The sequence below is a fragment of the Parus major genome, chromosome 8 (genome assembly GCF_001522545.3).
Source record: "Parus major isolate Abel chromosome 8, Parus_major1.1, whole genome shotgun sequence".
In the NCBI taxonomy this organism is placed as follows: Eukaryota; Metazoa; Chordata; class Aves; order Passeriformes; family Paridae; genus Parus; species Parus major.
Genome location: NC_031777.1, coordinates 3,223,357 through 3,246,068, shown reverse-complemented (window position 1 = coordinate 3,246,068; position 22,712 = coordinate 3,223,357). Strand labels below are relative to the sequence as shown.

The 22,712-nt window shown below is 42.4% G+C and overlaps 1 protein-coding gene across 3 annotated transcripts in view; it reads left to right on the top strand.

Annotated features, from left to right (window-relative positions):
* The first annotated feature begins 29 nt into the window (after positions 1 to 29).
* Positions 30 to 22,712, top strand: part of RASAL2 (RAS protein activator like 2) — a 160,746-nt gene continuing 138,063 nt past the window's right edge. For all 3 annotated transcript variants that reach the window (XM_015636564.3, XM_015636563.3, XM_015636562.3), the window contains exon 1: positions 30 to 218. In XM_015636564.3, the coding sequence (XP_015492050.1) occupies positions 59 to 218 (160 nt within the window). In that variant the 5' untranslated portion in view covers positions 30 to 58. The remainder of the gene's footprint in view (positions 219 to 22,712) is intronic.

Below are 22,712 nucleotides of genomic sequence, written 5' to 3'. Positions count from 1 at the left end.
GAAGCGGGGCCGGGGCGCAGCGCAGGCGGCGGCGGCGCCTCCTCGTCCCCACGGCAGCATGGAGGCGGCCGCGGGAGCGGCGGCAGAGCCGGCGGCATGGGCGGCAGAGCCCTTCGCGGAGCCGGAGCCGGGCTCGGAGGAGCTGGAGGCGGGCGGCGCGCTGGACCGCGTCCTGCGGGAGTCGGTCTGCCAGCAGCAGGGCTGGGTCCGCGTCTACGGTGAGGGGCGCCGGGGCGGGGAGCGGCGGAAAACTTCCCGGCCCCAACTTCTTTCTCCCTTTCTTTCTCTCCCCGCTGCCGAAGCTCCCAATTCCCCGCGGGTCCTCGTCCCCCCTCCCCGCCCCGTTCCCGGAGCCCCGGGCTCACCCCGCGCCACGCCTTCCCCTCTCCCGAGGTGCGGGATGCTCCGCTCTTGGGATCCGCGTCCAAAGCTTTTGTGTGCTCGGAGTCCCAGGATGTGTGCCCGGGATGCGGCTGCCGGCAGGGCTGAGCGCTCCCGCATCTAATTAGTATTAATGAGCTACTAAAGGCCTGGGAGGTGCTGATACGGTGGGTCCCGTCGCCCCAGACTTACTGGTCTGTGTTAAATTGACACCTTTATAATTTATGGAAACGATGTTAAGATCTTCAGCAATGCAGGACGCGGGGTTGTTTCCCCTTCTTTGTCAAACTCTCCCTGGTATGCAACCTTTTAAAATTAGCTTGATTTATGTGGTCGGGCCTCTGGTTTGTTTAGGCTCCCAGCTGAAGTGCAGTCGGATTTAATCTCTCTATCAGCACCCAAATAGTGGAAATTCTGCTTTATCTTTTCCTTGTCTCTCCCTCTTGTTTGTCTTGGTAATCTAAGGATAATTACTCCCACGTTTCAGAGTGAGGAGCACTGCAGGCATTATTTTGTTTTCCCTCCTGTAACAAATTTGATGGTCCAGCCTTGAAAAGGCACCGGTTGTGGTGTGTGTACGTGTTACCTTTGTCTTTTATTATGATGGTTGTCCCCTCCCTGGATGTGTTCAAGGCCAGGTTGGATGGTGCTTGGAGCAGCCTGCTCTTCTGGAGGATGTTTCTGCCCATGGCAGAGAGGTTGGAACAAAACCATCTTTAAGGTCCCTTCCAACCCAAACCATTCCATGTTTCTATGATTTTGGAGAACCTGTAAAAGCACTTTTTTATTGGTACTTTTTAACATGTCTCATGCTGGTGATTGTCCCTCTCATCTTCCTCCCCTGTCCTGAATCCCAGTGAGATTCTCCAGGTTTTCACTGACCTGTAAAACTAGAAGCAAGTGCTCTCTGTGTGTCATTGATCTGTTACTGGTTGTGTTATTCCTGAAACACAACGATGGCATGAATAAGTTATATGCAACAACTCTGCTGCATGTCTTGGCTGATGGCAGGTAATTATTGTGAGTACCACCAGCCTGAGCCTTTGCACATATCAAATGAGGAAAATGTGGCTGCAGGTGTTCTGGAGGGCATGGTCACAAATAAACCTTTGTGTTTATTTTGGAAGCTTGAAAAGCTGGTGCAGTGGGATGAGGTTGTCTGTCTGCTTTCTGTCTGGTACATCAATGAGCAAAGTTATACTTAGCACAATTAATTGTAATAGAAGTTTGGGATTTTTAGTAGTTTCCACTGTGTTTAGCTTGCTGCTTCTTGCCTACCTTGCTTTCGTTAATCCCAGCCTTGAGCTGAGACTATAAAATGCAGCCTTATGCAAAAATATCTCTCTGCTCTTGTCGAAAGAAGTTCCAAAGAAAGCAGTTTGCCTTCGGATTGTTTGTTTGTTGAGAACACTTTCTAAAGGTAAAATGAGAATGTACTTAAAAAGAGGATGTCTGGCACCAGCCTATCTGATTGTTACCCAAGGTTGTATCTTCCATGAGTGGAAGCAGGAATGTGGTTTCAAAATTAGCTACAGTGAGGAACATTGCATGTTGATAAAGTCGTATGTTGTGATGTGCTTGTAGTTTGACATTAATGTGTAGATAAATGGGGAAAAATCCACGGTGACAGGGCCCAGCTAGCTCACAGGCTATAAAAATCAGCACATAAAAATACATCTCTTAGCCCAAGGACAATAACTAATTATTTCTAGTCTGTGTTTAAAAACAACTCATTACCCCTCTCCCTCATAAAGAGTCTGATGTGGTAGTGTCTTCTCTCCTTCCCTAAGAAATTGCAATCGGATTAGCTAGTATTTGTTTGTTTCTTCCTGCCTATTAGCCTTTTTTTTTCCTTGCATGAGCACATCTGGAGAAGTTTGCGGACAATGAATCAAGCTGAAACTGTGCCATGTTTGTGCACAGCTAAATATGGGTTACAAACCTATGAGTGACAAGTGTTATTCATAGGATTAAAAGTAAAGCCTTGCACAGTTGTTTGAGGAACCACAGCAGCATAGCGAAAGAAAACAGGAGCAGAAAGCTTAGCCTTATTGTCTGTATTGTCTGATAAACAATGAGAACACTAACACTAATTATTTCACCATGAATGGCTGGGGGAGGGAAGGAATATCGAGCACATGAAAAGTGGAGAAGCGTTTTCTGGCACGGTAAAAAAATACAGCTTTTGATGTCACTGCATTTCTTTTCCACGTGTCTCTGTGATCATGAACCGCTGTCTTGGGGAGTCGTTCCAAATGAAAGGTGACTGCCTGAAAAGTGTCCCTAGTAGTGGGAACATGTATTTTAAAGAAAAAGAGCTCAGCAGCCACTTAAAGACAGACAGCTGTTTGTTTCTGTGCGTCCCTACTTGGCTGTGGTGTGCCATCCACTTTGTCTCTGTCCAAGGAAGTAATTACTGCCATGAGGGGAACTGCTCTGGTTGCAGAGCCTTTAAAACTTCATCTGTTAGCAGAGAGAAAAGAATTTAGCAGTAAAGTTCCATCACTGCTGGTCTCTGCGGCTTGCCAGCGGTATGACAGTGATGTGAATACAGTAGGACTTTACAATGTCTGGGATGTGATTTCAGTGTGACACTGAGGTCTTGTCTGACTTCACTACGAGATCTAAATCACAGTCTGGCTATTTTTGCATTTCCTGCCTTAGCTGCACTAGTTCCAAGGGTGGCTGTTTCATTCTGTGTTCTGGAGGTTCAGCAGCTTCTGCTTAAGTGAATTAGCCGGGACATTATCATGGAAATACAGTTACCCTACCCATGGACGGAGTTTGAAATATAATTAGTTTCCTCTAACCTGATGTTTGAATAGTGGACAGGAGCAGCAGATTTGCTTGTCAGAGTGATAGGTTTAATTGCTCGTGAAACACAAATCATGTGAGAGCTGTTAGATGATGTTTCCAAGAACTGGTTTTGACACACAACTAATGTTTCTGTAAAAGATGTATCGACATGTGTTCTGGGTGACGGCTTCCATTCAGACTCATGGCATGTGCGCAAGGGGTAGGAGGGGGGAGGTGTTTTGCCTGGATTAATACTATGTTGGTTTTGGTTTTTTTTCTTTTTCCTCTCTCTAAAACTGATAACTGACTTTTGAAAGCACCCACCCATGTTTCAAGGTCTTTTTCTCTGCTCTTTGAAACATGTTTTGTGAGGAGGAGGCAGGGCAATAACTGTGAATAAGACAGCATTTTCAGTGCTAGCTGTGGAAACAGAGCAATTACATTGCCTGGTGTGGCTGACTGAACATCCATGGATTTTGCAGGAATGAATTCCAAAGCCAGCATCACAGCATTGGTGTTAAATGTTGCATGTGATGGGGATAGAATCGGTTTTTGCCTGATGTACAGTCTGTGTCTAAACAGGTTGCAAACTTCTGTGGCGGCATTGTCAGATTCATTGATGATGTGCCTGCTCTAAGCTCCTGTGCTAAAATTGCAAAAGAAGGGTTGCTGAAATATGTAAAAAATAGCACAGGGAAGAGTCTGTTCTTGACTGCTCATCCTGTGAACAGACATTGTTGCTCTGGGGCCTTATCTGGACTAGGAAATGTCTTTCTCTTTTAGCAGCAGTGCTAAAAGATGATGGTAGCTGTACAAACTCGACTGCAGATAGGATGTGGACTCTTTCATCACCTTGTCCTCTAATCCTGTGGCAGTCTGGAGACATTCCTGGCTGCTGGAATGACCCTCCTAGCCCCCTGCTCTCCTGGCAGAAGGAGAAGTCTCTTCAAGCACAGGCTAGTGGGGCTCCATGCCTTTTAATGGATATCAATCTGCAAATAGAGCTTCGCTGGCTCTAACTCCAGAAAAAGCCCTAGACCCTGTGCAACCAGACAGAAACATCTCTTGGCTGCCTCAAACCTGAGCTCCAGGCTTTTAAGAATTGGCCCTCAGAAAATACCAGACTCATGCTCAGGACTGAAGCCACGGTAATGTACGTGGTGTCATGCGGAGATTAAAAAATAGCTGTGGCTTGGGCACTGAGTAGAAGCATCTCCTAATCATGTGAAATTCAGTTCAAAAGCCCAATTTCTGTGAGTTATCCATTCCAGCAGTTCGTTGTCTGCCTTGCTCAGCTCTTTTATATCAGTGATTTCAACTCTGTTCTGAGGGGTTTCTGTCTCTTTGCAGCCTGCCTCGCTATGACTTTGTAAGTAGCTTTAGAACTACCTTTTCTTTTTATATTCTTGTTTTATTCCACTGTTTGCAGTCACATCTGAAAACACAGATTATCAGTATCCAAACCTTGCTTTGGATGAGTACCAACAGGCTTTGGTGACGAGTAGCATCTTGCTGTCAGCAGATCCTTTCCTTCCAGCCCTGCTCAGGCTGCTGGCCGGCTTTTTGGCGATTTGGGGATGGGGAGAGTGAGCCGCCACCCTCCGTGCCCGGGGTCCCGGCTGCCCCCGGCCTCCAGCCGAGCCCGAGGAGGTCCCAGCAGGTGGCGGCATCTTCATTGCGGTGCTGCAGGACCTGGCGAGGATGCCCGAAACGCGCGGGGGGAATCCCGTCCTCTCCGCTCCCAAACCTTCTCGCTCGCCTCCACGAGCTCAGTTACAGAGTACCCTAGAGGCCGTCTAACAAGGGACAGGTGGCAACGGTGTAGTTCGTGTAAAAACAAAAGGAAAAACCCCTCGTAGCCAGGCAGCGAGGCAGTCTGATAGGTGAGATGGCTGTTGCTGAGGGTTTTCTCCTCCTTGAGACATGTGCAGGTAGTCAGCTGGGCTGGGGTTTGCAAACTGCTGCCTTTCTGAGTGTGTATGGAGCTGCGATTCCTTGCAGGAGAGCGTTTGCTTTTAGGAAGGATTTAACAGGAGGTAAGGTGAAGGTGCAGGCAATATCCTTAGAAAGCTGAAAGGGAGCTGGGGAGCTGCACGGCGTCTGTGCAGCCAGGCTTGTGTTGGAAAGGAGAGAAGGTCAGTGTTCACGAGCATTTCTTTCCCTTCTGATCAATAGGCTTATTTTTAACTCGCCCAGAAAGTTGGTGCAAAAGCAGGCTTGGAAGATAAACCTTGTTGGGCCGGGAAATGTCATTTCCTGAGTATTTGGACAATGCCTGCTGTGGTGATATTTGACCTTATCGTAGCCTTCAGGTACCGAATGAGGGAGAGACATTGAATACCAACAGCATAAAGCTTTTGTTAGTTTTGTTGAGATAATAAGTAACAATGAATTATAGTTGGAGCTGCATTGTAAAAGGCAGAGTTTAATCAAAACCAAGATTTTTTAGTGACCGCATTTGCTAGAGATGAAAAACAGTCGAGTGTGCTGTGGGCAGAAATGCTGCTTTCCCTTGCCAGCCAGCAGCAGGGAATATCAAAAATGAGTGAAGTGCTCTTACAGGTGATCTGCTCATGCCTGCTCTGTGACAGCTCCTCTAATAGCCCTTTTTAACTCCTGGGAATTCTTGCAAGCATGCAGGGGGTGAATTACAGATCCTCTCTGCTCATTCTCCTGTGCATTGGCAGAGGTGACATGGAGTGGAGCTTAGGGCTGGACACAGCCTGCTTTCTCCTTGGTTGCTTTACTCCAAAATCCTATTGCAGAATCAGCCCTTTGGAGTTAAAACTGTTTGCTTTTCCTCTTTTTAAGAAACACTGACAGGAATTTATACATAAATGAAGTTTTATTTTTATTTTTCAGGAGTTTTTAGCTGGACTCCTTCAGCTGGCTGTGTTGTTGCAAGTGTTGCCTAGGTTACTAATTTATTAAGTCACTTAAATATTTGGAGGCATCAACAATACTAGAGTATGCTGGGGAAAATGAGGATGACATTATTTTAAAACACTGGTTTCCTGACTCCTGTATTTCAGTCACATGATTTATCTCTGGCTGAACATTTTCATGTGGTGCTGTTTCCTATTTTTAAACAATAGGGGAAAAAGAAGGGAAGATAAGAAGAGCATAACTGTGACCTGTTGACTTATTATGAGATCATGGATTCCTTTTAACTGATATTTATAGATTTTCATAAAAAATAGCTGAGATTTCAGTATTTTCTGACATATACGCTTGTTTAGCCTCAGGGTCAGAAGTTAAGCTCTCATCTGAATTCTTTCGAAATCCTCTGTGAAGACATAGTAATCATGAAAATACAAATTGTATCTGCAAGGAGAGTAACCAAGGGAAAAGAAATATTGCTGCATTTTGGTTTGTAAAATTTTCTCAAAGCCCTTTGTGTGTTTTGACACCCTTCTAACTCAGAAAGCCTTTATAAACGGGAATAGCATTTATTAATTGTCTTTAATAGGGTTTTGAAAGGTCACAAAAATATAGAAAGGCTCTTCTCCAAGAGTCGGGACTATTTTTAATTGTAAAGCAAGCTGGAGCAGTGCAAGTAATGAGCTCTTGGAGGTGAAGGGGTCTTTGCACTTAAGTAAATGTAAAACCAAGTCCTGGATTTAGATCCTTTATTATCTAAGGGGATTTTTTTTTTTTTTTTTTTTTTTCCGACTGGGAATACCCCATTAGAAATTAGCTCTTACACTTCGAGCACTGGCAGGCACTTAGTTAAACACATTAATTCTGCAAACTGTGGGAAAACGACACCCATTTCAGCAGATGTGCGATGTGTCTGGTGTAGATTTGCATAAGAATGCATATGCTTCTCTGTGAGTTTCTGGCTTGATTAAAACTTGCAGGCACCTTTTCTCTTCCTCTAGTGCTGTGTCTGCATTCTTGGGTATTAATGGTTTAATTGAAAATAACCCTGTTGTTTTCTGTCTTAAGATAATTCATTTTATTTACACAGTGCTGCACTGTAGATGAGCTTGGTGCCGTATAGACAGAGGTTGCTTTGCTTGTCTTTTGGAATTTGTAGCCAGGACCAGAGAATAAAGGACATAGCAAACATGAAAAATGGCAAATGTGTTTGAAAGTGGATGGAGGATTACACGGTGGAGTATCAGGAGCTGGGAGGGGATTGTGTGTATTCAGTCCCGGCTTCCAGGGAGGTGTGGGAATGGAAATCGGTACTGTGATGAGAGGAAGAGACGAGTTGAGGAATCTGTGACTAAAAATGATCTCAGACTTAATCCCTCCCAGTGTTAGGCTTTCACAGTAACAGTCCAAGAGATTCAGCAGAACCTCTTCACCTCAGTCCTGTTCTCAATGGGGATGGCATGAAAAGAGTGTGGAAAATTCCTTCAGGTAGACCATAGATACTGTAGCATTCAATCTGAGAAAGCTTTGTTAGCTCTGGTAGCAGGGAATTGAAGCAAGGTACCGGGAGGCAGGATATTGAAAAAGAGGAGGATTAGTTGGATTTTGACTTGAAATTTCCAACAAGGCAACAAAATTTCCTAGGAATAAATATTTTGTGTCCATTGTATCCACATAATGTGATGTAACAAATGCTGGATGCCCACTACCACCTTCTAGGGCTTCAAGAAGAGATGTTTTGTGTCAGGAAAGGGAGGAAACTTAAAGCAGTGGGGTCTGTGGGGTGGGTACAGGATGACTGTGAGCCAGACTGCACCAACAACAGCTTCAGGCCCTCCTGTGAGAGCTCTGATGATCCCCAGCTCTGGAAAAGCAGTCTTCAGGGTTAGGCTGAGGAGCTGGAAGGCCTGGAAATTTATGACGCATCTGCTTTTTGGGAGATCCCTCAGAGAGAAACTCTTAGTTACTACACAGAAATATAACAGCGTAATTACGTTTCTCCTCTTGGGATATACATCATCCTTAGCTAGAGAGGGGTTGGAGGAAATATAGATGGGTTTGGCACTTCTGGAGGGATTTCTACTCCACATTTGATACTTGCATGACAGAGTTAAAACCCTGCTTGCTTTTTTCAGGATCTCATTACTTGAGTCAGTGGATTGGCCTTAGATAAGCAGAGGTAATTCACACCCTCATTTAGCTGACTCTTTAGTGCACTGATACTGGTCTCAACAAGATAGGGGACAGATGCTGCACTACTCAGCACAGTGTGTGCTACGAGGGTTCCAGGAAAATGTGTGCAAAGCAGCAGTGCCTGGGAGGGCTGAATGCAGTCCTTGAATCTCATTTAGAAATTAAATGATTGCTTTGCTTCAGTTTTCTGTTCCATTTTGTCTTGACAAATGGTGACTGCTTTATTAACAATTCCATCAGGGTTAAAGGAGGAAGGATCAGTTTCACTTACTTGCACCATTCATTGCCTTGCTGTGTGAGTGCATCGAAAACATTAATGATTTTATTTGAGAGGGCTGCTCTGAGCTGAGAAGGTGAGGAAATGAGGCACAAATAGGTCAGTAACTTGTCCAAGGACAAAAAAGAAACTTGGCAACAGAAGCCAAATCTTCTGAGACACTTACAGTGCTTTGCTTGCGTGCCTTGGGTTGCACTGCTTTGTGTTTGGGGTGCCTCTAAGCCTGCTGCTTTACTTGGATCCTCTGTAACTATTAATAGTCTTCTCAAATACCCTATTAGCTGTCAGATCTGTAGGTCAGCAGGGCAAGATGCTCTCAGAGGGGTTGGAGTTTCATTCAGGTGATTACATCTGCTTGCTCCTTTGATTTTATTTGTTGTTGTAGTTTTTACTTTCCAAAAAGCCAAAGGTAAATTTTTGTTTACCTTCAAAATGGAATAAACTCGTCTCATTACAGTGATACCAGGCTGGATCACTGCTATGAAGGTGTTGGCTAGCCTGTGATTTGTAAACAGGGTGGGGTAGTGCCTATATCATTAATTTCAGCTAGGTAACTCTTCACTGCTAACTAGGAGAAGAAAATCCATCACAGATCAAAACTGGAAGACTGTAGAACAATGGTTAAACCACTCTGAGCTCCAACATCCTTCCCGTGGCATTTGGGACCCAATGCCAGTGAGTAGCACAAGTTTGGTTGGCTTTTTTTTATCCACAGTAGTTTTCCATGTTAGTTAGGTATTTTATCATAGGAGTACAGTGCAGTGCAGGCTCTAGGAAAGGAGACGAAATGCTTCCTGAAAAGATGTTTATTTACATGATGAGGTTATACCTCAAGCTGTACAGACAAGCTGCTGCCTTCGCTGCGTTTCCTACTCGCTTAAATATACTGGAACACGTACATCACGCACCAAAAACAATGTGCTCACACTCACTAGGAAATCATTAGACTTCCTTGTCAAATAATACTAAGTATTTCCTATTTTGAGGTATGTTTCTGTAATTATTTTCCATATTTTTTTTTTTGTTGAGGGTGGTGGGTAGTTGATAGGTATCCTGGAAAATAAGAAGTCAGGAAAGAAACCAACATCCTTCTAAACCAGGTTTGAGAAGATTTATTTTCTAAATGGCACTGGTTTATGGGGTCCCTTTCTCTCTTGCTTTCTGGCAGCACTTGCTTGGGATGTCAGTGAGGTGTGGGTGATTGATTACCCCGTTGAAAGGATTTCATGGGGTCCTTCCTTAACTCCTTCCATTAGCTATGGCCTTGCTCACTGAAGTTTTCAGATAGCCTCAACCCCCTAGAGATAATGAGTTTTATTTCCCATATAGTGCAGTAGCAAAAAAAGTTTTATGGTCTTGCCATAAATATTTATGTCAGTTTGCTTTCACATACCCTTGTGTGACTCCTCTGCTTAAAGAAGCTCCTGTAGTTGTTCTTGTCCAATTCCTTGAGTACTGAGTACTGTCAGAGCAGTGTGAGCTGAGGCCATTTCTAACTCAGCTCTCCTCATTTTGATTCCAGAGGTTGCTAATTTCTCAATTTATAGCCATTAAATCATTATAACCATTAAATCAAATTAGGAAGAAAGCCTCTTTTTTTTTTTGTCAGCCTAGACAAGCTTTGCAGATGGAAGTTAAGCATTTTCCGCTCTAATTTCTTTTTTTTTTTTTCCCTTTTGGACTCACTAATAGGGAATTCAGGAATGTGAAGCAAATGGCCTCTGTTTGCAGAAATGATGAATGTGTAGGATAAAAGGGGGGATGATAAGAAGGAAGCAAATATTTTTTTTTATTCCATACCAGTGCTGGAAACTGGGAATTTGCATGTTGTAAAAGTCAAAATATGTCTGAAACTTTGCTGGAAAATAATTTGAGAGGAATGCAATAATAATAATTAAAAACCTAAATGGTATGAAAGGGCATTAATCTTAGCAATTCTGGCACAACTTGCTTTCTGCTATTTTATTTTGTCAGAGTACATTGTTTTTTCTGTGTTAAAAACCAGAAAAGGGTGAAAATACAAAACTGTCTGAAAATGCAGTATGGCTACCAATGATAAATATGTTTGCTGTGAGAGCAACATTCACCTGAATCATCATGTCTCAAATTTATCTGGATCCTGACTTCAGCAGGGTGTTTGGCCAGCTATCTCAAATTGTACATTTTTGGTAATTTGGATTTAATGGCTCTCTTGGCACCTTTAACCTGCTGCTTATATCTAATGGTGATATAATACTGGGAATCTGTCATTATTTCATATGTGAGCCAGTAAGCAACTGTGAATTATATATAAGCAATTAGAAGGAGGCTTTCTCCTTAGTCCTATATTTTGACTTACACATTTTTATAAAAATTATTACATTCCCTGTCTTTATGAATAATTTGAAGAGCCATAGCTGTTAACATCGAGAGACAGTAACTGTTTGCTTTGCAGTGGTCCAGATCTCTTCTTGGAATGGGTTGGAAACCAGACAGCCTGGGACACAGCAAGTGCTCTGGTAGGAGTTAAGGTAGTTTCCCCTACAAGCAGGTAGGTGTTCCTATAAACAGGTGCCCAGAATTAAATCAACCTGCTTCTTCCATGCTGAGAAAATACTTGCTCTGATTACAGGTTACATTAGCTTTGATGTTTCACTTAATTCTGGGGGGGAAAAAAGGTGAGGGTGGACTGCTGGGCCCTAGTTTTCTGTGTTTTCAGGCTGATGACCTTTTACTGCCATCTCTGTGGAATTACCACAGGTGTCTGCTGGCCAGACCATGAGATCTCTTGGCTGACATACCCATCCTATTGTAAAACATAACCACCACATCTGTTTGCAGATCAGTCTCTAGCTGGATGACTCTAAAAATGCTTTGGGATGAATCTCAGATGAAAGCTGTGGTGACAGAAGGGTGTTGGGAGGTTGATACCCAACAACATAAATCTTTGCTGTCAAGACTGTTATCGTTGTTGATGGAGTTCAGAGGGGTTATCACCAGTTCAGTCTGAAAAGCATGCAATTGAGTTTAAAACTTAGAGTAACTTTGTAGAAAAAAAGCTGCAGTGTATCACTTTGAGTGTAGTTAATCTGTTCCATCAGTTTACCAGCTGAAATGTTCTAGCTGTACTTTTGATTTCCATTTATAATAACCACTCAATTCTATAGCTGACACAGTATCCCTCCCTGTTTCATTTCCAGACTTTATTGATGTGGCTTCTTTGTGACCTACTTTCACCGCTTTAAGGTTGCTTTTTTTCATTCCCTTCCAAAAGGAAGTGCCTTCCATGAGAAATGCTGGAAGCTCACTGGCCAGGTTTTAATACTGAAACTTGGATGAATACTGTGTATGAAATAATTCAGTATGAATACTGAATACTGTGGATGAAAACTTGGACCAGCCTGAGTGGCCTTCTGCTTACACCCAGGGTAGATGACGTGACTGACTCTTGGGTACTTTCCTTACAAAGTTCTGTTGCTGACCATTTTGAGACCCTGGAGGTTGGTGTTTGGAGAATTAGGGAAGTCTGTATTTCCTTGGAGCTCTGATTGCATGTGATGGAAGTGACCAGCCCTGTGACTCTTAGGGACAATGTGTTGGCCTCTTGTCCTTGCCAGGGCCTGCACTGTGTCATGTGCTTATTACTTAAGCACTTGCCCAGCTGGAGGAAGCATCATCCCAGTTCTTACTCCTTTTACCCATTGTGGGGTGTTCTCCATTTGTGTTGCTCCTTGTGGTTTTCTCTGTAGTTCCTACTGCTGGTGATTCAGTTTGAGGCTGAGCTGTGTCTCTCTTCAATTAGTAGTACCTTTGCTTTTTATCTGGGGCAGGAGGTGTGTGTTTACTTCTTTGTGGGGACACATAAAAAACAGTTAGTGAGATGCAGTTTTCAGCAGATACATCACATTTAGCTGAGTCTTGTCAGGGGTATTAATAACCCATCGGAAAAAAAAAATTGCTCCTGTAATTTCACAAAGCAGATGTAGCATTTGTGATCATCTTCTTGTAAAACTGGCTGCTTTTCTCCCTGCTCTATTTCACTTGGGTGTCAAGTTGGTATAAACACTGGTTACCCAAAAGAAAAATCTATTCCAGTCATTTTTCTGGAACCTTGCTGGCTTGTTGGTTTCCAGCAAAGAGTAGCCAGCTTTGTGTGTGTGCATGTCTCTGTTATAAAATGAGCACGCTATTAATTTTAACTGCACAGTTTTTGCTTGGAACAGCAATTCAAACCATGAGGGAAATCGTTCTTGTGTGTGTCAGTGTCAAAGGAATTTCAACAAAGGTGACATTCAGCTCCCATTGGGGTCTGGTCTTGGCTCTTCTGGGGCTGGGTGCACATTGCCCTCAAGCCTCTTAGGAAAACCTTTAGTGGAAGGTGAATGGAGAACTTGAACTACAGGAGATGTCCACCAATGCTGCAGGTAGGGAGGGATTGGAGGAGAAACACGTTCTTGTAGCCCACTGCTGCAAGTCACAATCCTCACTGCCTCCCCTGTTGCCTTGTGTCCAGCCAGCAGTGGGCTTGTGTGCTGGTATAAACATGAGGTAGTGTTACTCTTTTAAATGGAGTGCTGGAAGAGTCTGGGGGGTAAAAATACAGCTGAAAGTAGCTGCAGTGGAATAATTTGCCTCAAAAGGCAACCTCTGGCATTGTGCTGAGTGCTACCAGGGCTCTGAGGTTAAAGGAGCTGTGTGTGACTGGGGAGAAAATGCAGGATTCAGCAAGTGTGGGGGTGCCAGCTGGAGAGACCCAGTGGTTTTCTGGGTACACCAGCTATTTCTCCATGTGTCTTGCCAGCAGGATGCTGGGTGAAAGTGGGGTGGTGCTGTTTTTGTTGGAAGCAAGCTTGGTACAAGAGGCCATGCTGGTCCAGAGGCATGGCATGTGAAAGCTGTTAGTGGTTTGCAGCTTTTTAGGAGGATATTCTTTTTCCTCTGGTTGAAATATCCAGCAAAGCAAGTGAAACATGAGATATAGCTACTGGGTTTGATACCTTTTCTGGTTTTTTTTTTTAAATCTTTCCCTTCATCAGTATATAGGAAACAATGAATGCAAATCTATTCCCCAACACGTGCAGATGCATTTGTTGCTTGGAAGCTGAGCTGGGCAGGAGCTCTGAATTATCAGCATCTGATCCCAGAGCTTTAACAATCTGCAATCTCCTTAATATTCTGATGAGCCACCATGGGTATTATTCCTCTGTGTTTTTTTCACTTTTTCTTTTTTTCTTTTTTTTTTTTTTTGAAACTCATATTGCAATCTGAATGCTGTTGGTTTAGGATTAAAAGAGATAAAGAGATGTTAGCTGGCTCTATCCTTTGCACAATTTTCCTGTGACAGCAGAAAGAGGGAGAGTGGATAGTATGATTCTCTTTCCTCCACAGTAGTACAAATGAAGCCTGAATTAGAAACAACTTTTAAAAATTAAGAGATATCTCCTGTTCATAATTGTGTCTCCCTAATACTCTGAGTACCAAAGCACATAAATTATTCATGCAAGGAAGAAATCCTCTGAATTTTTTCTTGAGGAATCACAGCACTTCCAAGGAAAAAAACTTTTTGCCTCTAAAGATTTAGCAACTCTGCTCTGGATTCTCTGGCAAAAGTATTATTCCTGTAATAGCTTATCTTTAGAAATAACTGCGGATTAATTTTAAAAGACACATGTCTTTTAAAATGTAGCTTGCTTACCCAGATGGCAATTAGATTAATCTTAATGGTAATGTAAATCTGGAGTAGCTCTCCAGCCTAAGGGCTGGCCGTTTTACTCTCCAGCTGTTTTCCAATTGATTTATTTCAGTTTCTCCCTTGGTTTCTTTGCCTCACCCCTCAGCTTTACTCTTGCTGCTCGTAGTACAGTGAGAGAAGAACAGCTGCACTTAGCAGCTCCAATAAATGACTTTATTAGAATTAGAATTGTGTCTGTTTTACGCTAATACCAAAGATCTTAGTTCATCTTGTAGCCTCTAAAAGGGATTGTCATCATTTCCACACTGCCTCCTTACAGTGGGGGAAGACAGCTCTGACTCAGCTGCTGGATAAATGGGAGTACAAGGAACTGAGTGCTGCTGCCAGGAAATTTGTTCAGGCTTTGTCAGTGGCTAGAAATGTCTTTCTCCCCACTTACTGTAATGTTGAGCATAACATGCAGGAAGAAGATCTGCTTTACAACAGCTCAGAAATAAGGATGAGCTACCTTTCTGTCAAAATGATGTAAAAAAGTCCTTAAGCTTGAGGATTTAATGTGGATATGTTAGAGGACAGTACAAATGTTATCCTAGGTCACAGCAAAACCAGTGCTCCATCTGAAACCTGCAAATTCTTTGGCATTCCTTGCTGACAGAAAATAGGATGAAAAACCTTACTCTTTTCAGGTGTTCCAGTGAAGAGGCTCATGAGTAGGGGGTTGCCTTTTTTTAGTTGGGAAGTAGCTCACATTTTGTATGGCAGGATGGCAATTCCTTGCTGCTTCTCCTGGTTCTTTGAACTTCAGAGCAATAGAATTACATGCCAAACACAGCAGAGTTGTGTGCAATCCCAAAAACCCATGCCTACAGTGTCCTGGGGATGGAGCAGAGCAAGTCTTAGAGGTCAAACTCAACTCCAAGTTCTGTATGAAAGATCTGAAAGATGAAGTGGTGCTTAATGGTTCCTGGAGAGCCCTCACAGACAGACTCCCTTGTCTGGGAGGAGGTTTCCATTTGAAATGCTACCTCTGGGCTTCACATCTTTTCTTCTCATCTGGACCAGTGTCAGCTGCTACTTGTATTTGTCTTTGCATCAGGAAAGTCTCTGCAGAGCGCTGGAGGATCACCACTGTAGAGCCCCAGTGCCCAAGGGATGTGACTCCCAAAGGTCCAAGGAAAAAGCATTTCCTCTTCTGCATTTTCTAACTCCTTGTATGCTATCTGTAGCTTGTTATTCTTCCAAATTCGTCTCTCTGCTGCACCTGCCATGGTTCCTAAGCAAAATTTTATCCCCTTTAGAAGTGCAGCCCAGACAGAATATTAACATCATTCTCATTTATTTTGTGAAGAATGGGCTAAAAAGGGAACAATTTGCCTCATTTGCCTTGTCAAACTTGTTTAATGTCAGTACATGAAGTATTCCACTAGAACACTTCCATCTTTACTGTTAGTAAGTGGATGTTTTTTGTGGTTGGTACACACAAGGTATGAGCTTCCATTCACACATCTCTGCCATAGCTTCTTTGCTCTCATTCAAATACCAGTTGTTTCTTTTGAGTAACTTATCTAATGGCAAACAGACCAGGCAGAAAAAATGGGATTTGAGTCTTATTTTTCTGAAGGTGTGCCTTTGTCTTGAAGAAAAGAGAAATTGTTATTTATAAGCCAAATAATGTATTTTCAAATGTGCTGTGTGGTTTGGAGGGGTTTTTTTTAAACTGTTCTACTTTTAACTGGAATTCTGTGGGTGAAGTGCTAGAATAAAACCCAGCAGCAGCTTGATGCTGTGCACCCACTTGGATGGTAAAGCAGAAGGAAAAATACCAGGGGAGCTGGGGAAAGGGGCAGCAGCCCTAAAAATCCAAACTCTTCCTAATCTGTCTCTTAATCAATTGTATTACTGCACTCTCAGGAGTTCACAGGCAGCCTGAAAGCAGAGACCAAAGTTCTTCATGGGAGATTTGACAAATCCACCTGTCAGTGTCACCCAACAACTGATTTATCATCTCTGACAAGTAGAAAATTGCTTTGACTTGTCTGCAGGACAAGTAAAATTTAGTAACAGTGATGGGGTATTTTAAAAATTGTCATGATCATGTAAATCCTGTTATCTCTGTAACCCAAGTTCTAAACTGTAAAATGACATAAACTTGCTTAAAAAATTTTTTTTAAAACGTCTCATATTAACAGATAACAGGACATTTTCCCCTTTCAGTTCATTTTTAAATCCTGTTGCCTTCCAAAGGCTGACACTTCTGTCTTTCAGCCCTATTTCTCTGGTAATAGAATATTGAAGATGTCTTTTAAAGAAAAAACCCAGCATGTAGCTATATCACATCAAAAAATACAAAGGAAGAAAGTCTACTTAATCTGACAAAGCATCAGTGTTTAGGCTATAAGCTCATTATGAGGCTTGTATAGTGGGAGCTGATTTTTTCAAATTAATTTCTATGATTACCATAATAAACATTTTAATAATATCCTTTCCTTCCCTCATATCCTCAGCAGCTGAATATTTCAGTAGGTTATCTGGTCTTTCACAGCAGCCTTTATCCCAATCAGCCATGCATGATCTGTTTACAAGAATGCTTATAGGTATTTCCAGTATAATTTCATGTTCCAGGTTATGCTGCTTCAGCAGCTTCTCTCAGTGCTTTGGGGGTGTTCCCAGAAAACACTCAGGGAGTTTTGAGAATTTTTGAATTTCTAATTGTATTTGGTAGTCAATGCAAAGAAGTCACATCATATTCTATTTAAATCTTTCATCAAAAACAATTTGCTGTAGCAAATATCCAGCACCTTGAACAATGAGGCTGGTGCTGCAGAGTTTGGTTTGGTACGTGCATTATTTGCTGACAACAGTAAGTAAAGCCTCGTGTTCTGCTGATGCTGTGACTGAAAGGTTGAGGGAACAAAAGTAGGAGTAGGGCACTGTTAAATGGCAGAGATTTGTTGGGATTAGGGATCTGTGCAGAGCTGCCTCTTGCTCTGGGGTTCCAGCACAGGAAGGACATGGACCTGTCAGAGTGATTCCAGAGGAGGCACCAGGATGATCAGGGGGATGGGGCAGCTCTGCAGTGAGGGAAGGCTGAGAGAGGTGGGATTGTTCAGCCTGGGAAAGGGAGGGCTTTGGGGTGACCTCATTGTGGCCTTTTCCTGAAGGGAGCCCACAAGACAGATGGAAAGAGACTATTTACGAGAGCATGGAATGATAGGACAAGGAGAAATGGGCTCAGAATGAAAGAGAGTAGGTTTAGATTAGATGTAAGGAAGAAATTCTTCCCTGTGAGGATGGGGAGGCCCTGGCACAGATTGCCCAGAGAAGCTGTGGCTGCTTCATCCCTGGAAGTGCTCAAGGCCAGGTTGGACATGGCTTGGAGCAGCCTGGGAGAGTGGAAGGTGTCCCTGCCCATGGCAAGGGGCTGGAAGTGGATGATCTTCAAGGTCCCTTCCTGCCTAAACCATTCTGTGGTGTTTGTAATTCATGACTACTGCCAGCTTCTAGAAGCTGGTGGCGTTTCAGGCTGTTGTACCACATGGATTTGGGTCTGATATTGCTTTTCTTCACTTGCAGCTCAGGAGCAGCACCAGAAATGTCAAAAACCATCATACTGATCTAGGCATGTTCATAACACACATCCTCTGGGATTCCTCATTTGCATCCAAGACTGTCCTGCCTCAGTTTCTATAACAATCTCATGTTCTGTATGTTGTCCATGATTACTCCAAAGCTCCTGCTTCCCTAGTTTGTTTCCCATCAGTGGCTTTGAATATCTGTCCTCGTGCTTTGAGCACTTCTTCTGTGCCTTGTGCTCTCCCAAGCTCATTGTCAGCAAGTAGAAGACCTGCAGCACACCACTTTGGAAATCTGAAAGCTGTGTATGAGAAGGCTAGGCAAGCATTTGAAATCAAAATAAAATCTCCCAACAAAATAGTGGCATAATTGGCAATTCTAGTGTGTAAAGCTGATTTCTCTAACCTGTCCCTTTTCCACACACTGTTCCCCCTCACCTCCCTTTTTTCACTTGCCCCTGCTATTTGGGCTTTGGGGGTGGGACACTATTTTTAAAGATACATTAAATGCACTAGCTAAATTTACTGAGCTAAGAAAAACAGCACAAGGATAATGTAATAATTGTGAAAACCTCCTATCAAAATCTCTGTGACAGAAATAAAGCATGGATAAAATGTATGATGCTTTTGAAGTGAATCCATTAGTAGTGAGGATAGACAGCAAAGTCTAGATATTGTTTGATTTTATTCTTTTTCTCTTTTGAAACTACCTGGTTGCTGGGAAATGTCAGCATTATTGCTGTCTTGAGGCTTTTCCAGTGACAGCTGATTAAGAAATTGAATACTTTCAGTACTTCACTGTTTTAAAAATAAGGGGTTGGGGATTGTGTGCAAATGAGAGAGTAAACAAAGAGGCTTTGGAATTCCAGTCTGGTGCAGAGGAACAGATTCATTGCTGCAGGAAGAAATGGTTTCTAAGAAACTTTTGGAAAAAAGGAGGAAGATAATAGCAGTGCTTAAGCCTGTGACCTGCTGCACACTTTGATGGTGTTTCTCAACATCAGCATGGATACAAATAGTAAAGATGGAAGATAGGAGTAAAAGCAGCTTTCATGATAAGACCAGAAGAAACAGGTTTTGCTGTAAAGATGAAATGCTTCTTGCACTTGTATTTTAAGCAATATTTTGCTCTCTTAAAAGTGTTTGAGGAAGACAGAGATCAAGCAGGAGACATGATAATTACACGAAGCTCGTTTACTTCTGACATGTCATGCCAACCATTAAATCAGGAGATGTGGTGAAAACCGGTTTAGAAGCTGTTCATTGTTTTTCCATTTTAGTTTATTTGCAATTTTGTCTTGTAAAATCATTGAAGGCATAAATACATGCAAACATGACGGCCTTTTAAACTTGTAGTGTTTCTAACAAGTGGTGTAGGAAACTGCTGCTGCCTGTTGACCCTGTCCCTCTGAACATCAATAACAATATGTTTATTTTTCCTCATCTCTAATGTTAAGTTGTTGATTTCAGTAGTTTTGACCTTCATTTCCTTTTGGAATGAGACTTTTTTTTTGTCTCCTTCTCCTTGGATTTGAAGATTGACCATCAGGAAGCAATATGTTTTGGTTATTTTAAGCTATGCAACACATAATCATTCCGTGCTTTTTCTGTCCTTGGTTTCAACTTGTAATATCTCAGTTTCTTCCTCACTTACTCCAAACACACACACACAAAAAAAGGGCTGTCTTTCCTCCTGCAGGCTCTAAGCCTTTAGTAACACTGATATTAATATTGTCAGCAGGCTGAAGTTCACAGGGTGATGCTGAAGTGAGAAATAGAGTGTAAAGAAATTGCTTTGTTATTGTACTCAAAGGTTTTTCTCAAGTGGAAAAATAAAACTCTGTTAGAAGTTCAGCAAGATCCAATCACCAGTGTTGGGGTTTGAAGGTACACTGAAGAAAAGAAAAAGAAAAGAAAGCTGACTGACAGTGGGATACAAAGAAAATGCCAAGCATCTGTCATGCCTGAAATGGTACAGATTCTGTTCAGTGAACATGGTCACTTAAATTTTACCCTAGTTTTACATGTCCAGTTAAACATTTTAAGCAAGTTTTGTCAGCTGCCTTAGTTAATATACGTATGATTGGTTTCTTGACTTTTGCCCTGCAGCCTTGTTAGTCTGATTCTTCTTTCAGATAGTATCATTAAAATACTGTCTCATTAGAAAAATGCCAATTTTTTAACATCATCTTAATGTAGCCTGTGTGCATCTCTTTTTCTGTAGCAATAGTGCATGCAAGCTTGCCTTTTTTTCTTTTATATTCTTTTTCTCTTTCCCCCACTGTATTAACAGCTGTGGTAGATGAACCAAGAGCAGGGACCCCTGCATTATGTTGGGACTCGACTTCAGTGGTGACTTATCTGAAGTCTTGCCTGAGTAATGGCTCTGTCACTGTTTGCTGGAGGGGATAAATTTGGCTTCCCTGGTCACAGAGTCCTACTCTGACTTTTCTGTTAACACCTTTGGCTCTTTGCTGGCTCAAAAAACCCCACAATTTAAGTAACCTGTAGCCAGCTGGAGCTGGAAGTACAGTACATGTTAATCCTGCCTTCATTTCAGCAGTATTTTGATTATATGATGGAAAAGTTTAAGTTACTCTGTGTCTACTTGGTATCAGTAGATCACAGACACTGTATCACTGTTAACATTCTAAAGAAAAATATTTTTCACATTTAACTTTGAATGCATTTTCCCTCTATTTCTTATGCTTGTGATCTGAGAGATGGGAGTATTTTCTCTCCTCCTTTTCCTCCTTTTCCCCAAACTCTTACTTAGTGTTTCCAGACAGAGAAAGAAATGGGATACGTCAAAATCTTACATCAAGTTTGTTTGCAGTGACCTGATGGACTCTGTGGCTGTTGCTTTGTATAAAAGTAGGAATTTAGATCCCCTCTTTTAGGATGGACCCATTACATCCAAACTGTTGTGGCTCACTGACCTTGCATGGTGTATTTGTGGGACATTCATCTTCATGAAGCAAATGCAAATCTACCAGATTCTGCTTTTCCCAGCAAGAGGCTTTCTGTGACTCTAATTCCCTTATCATAAACACAGCAACTTCAGTTGTCCCCGAATCCTGGCCCATCTGTCTCGGATTTACTAGAATAGTATCATGGTTTAAATAACATTGCCTCCATTTGTGGAAGCAAACATTTATTGTTTTATCTGCAGGCAGAATTGATGAATATTAGCGTTTGCAGGGATAAACGGCATTTTATCATGGACTCATAGCAATATCCCACATGGCTGCACCTGCTCTTGGAGGCAAAGTACAGGGAAAAGTGACTTACAGATGGACTTCCAGGCCCAGAGGAGACTCAAACCCTCTCTAAAAACTGATTATAAATTACTGGTTTTCCATAATTTCAGCTGTTTAAATTTTGATCTTTCTTCTTGTGATCAAACACTTTTCCCAGCTCCTTTTCCTGAGCAGTCTCAAGGATTGTTTTTCCCCCATGCAGGATAAAGAACAATAATGTGCTGCAGCTTGGAGGCACATTTGTTTGAGTGCTGTCCCATTTGATTAGGCATCCTTGGTGAACCAAACCCACTGATTTTTTTAACCCACCTAGCATGGAGCTGAACTTCAGATCCGAATCCTTGGTATTTGTGCTGATTTCACAGATGGTGAAACTTTATTTTCCAATTTTACAAGCTGATTTTACAGATATTTGGGGAAAATCATCCTACTGTGTAACTAGCATGAGTAAGCATCAAAACTTTTCTGTCTGTTTCCAGTATCTTTTCTGCTGACATTTTTTCTTGTTACAGTGCCTTTTGCAGTACTTTCATATCTATTTTATTCCTGGCTTGTAGCAACTGTGAGAAATCTTTTAAATAAGGACAGTTGTTAGTGTGTGTGGGTTTGAGAAGTTATGAATTCACAGCTACTTGAATGTGCAGGAAAAAATAGCCCTCTTTTTCCAGCTTGAATGATTTGAGGATTTTTGGGGGAGGGCAGGGAGTCATCAGTCACTTCTACAGTCATTTCATGCTGCTGGATCCCTCTGCATCCTCCAGCCTGGGTTGGATCCTCTGGTGGGTTTATGGCTGTAGGTCAGTGTTGGAAAGCAGTTTATGCACATGCTCTGCTGTGTTGGAAAGCTTCATTAATTACAGGCTTCTCATTTTTTCCTTGCTGTTTTACTGCTCTCACACTTGCTGATCCCAGGGGGAGATGGTTCCCCAAAGATACAGCCCAAGGCACAGCCAGCTCTGCTAGAAGGAAAAGGTTCTACTAACCTGCTTTAGTGCTGGGCAAAGGGTGTTGTGAATTTCCTTATCCATCGATTTGCCACTCCCAAACAAATGAGTAGTCTGTCCTTGTTTGCATCACCTGATTACTAGCCAAAGTTTAGGAATAGAAGGACAAAGTGGTATGTGTGCTGTCGAAGTGGCTTCTAAATGGTTGATTATAGGGTTAGAAAGAAAATAATATGACAAGAAAATGCAAGTACAGATTACACATGAAAACATGATTCTTCCTCTGCTGCTCTGGGAGCCTGGCAGCACACTCTGCTGCTCCTCACGAGGCTTCATGACTTTGGGATTTCTTCAGGCTTACAGTTCCCTTGCTAAAATCACTGCTGAGTGCAGCCTTCTCCTTCAGCCTAAAATAAAACAGCCTGGTAGCTGAGCTCTGCCCAGGCTGAGCTTTGAGAGTCAGGTGTCAGCATGGGAGCAGGATAGTTTTCCCCCTGTGCTCTCAGCTGGGATAAAAAAGTGTGAGAATCCTTTCTTAATTTTTCCCCTTAATTTGCACATTACTCATGCATCTCTTGTTTTTTTGCAGATTTTTTGGGTCTTCTGTCTTTGACTGTTTCTCAGAATTTGTGACTTTGATTGTCCACAGACCTTATGAGCTTCTACCTTCCCTCTCTCTGTGAGCTGTGCATGAAGGCCAAGTGTCACACATGTGACAGGTTTGCCATTCCCTGCTTT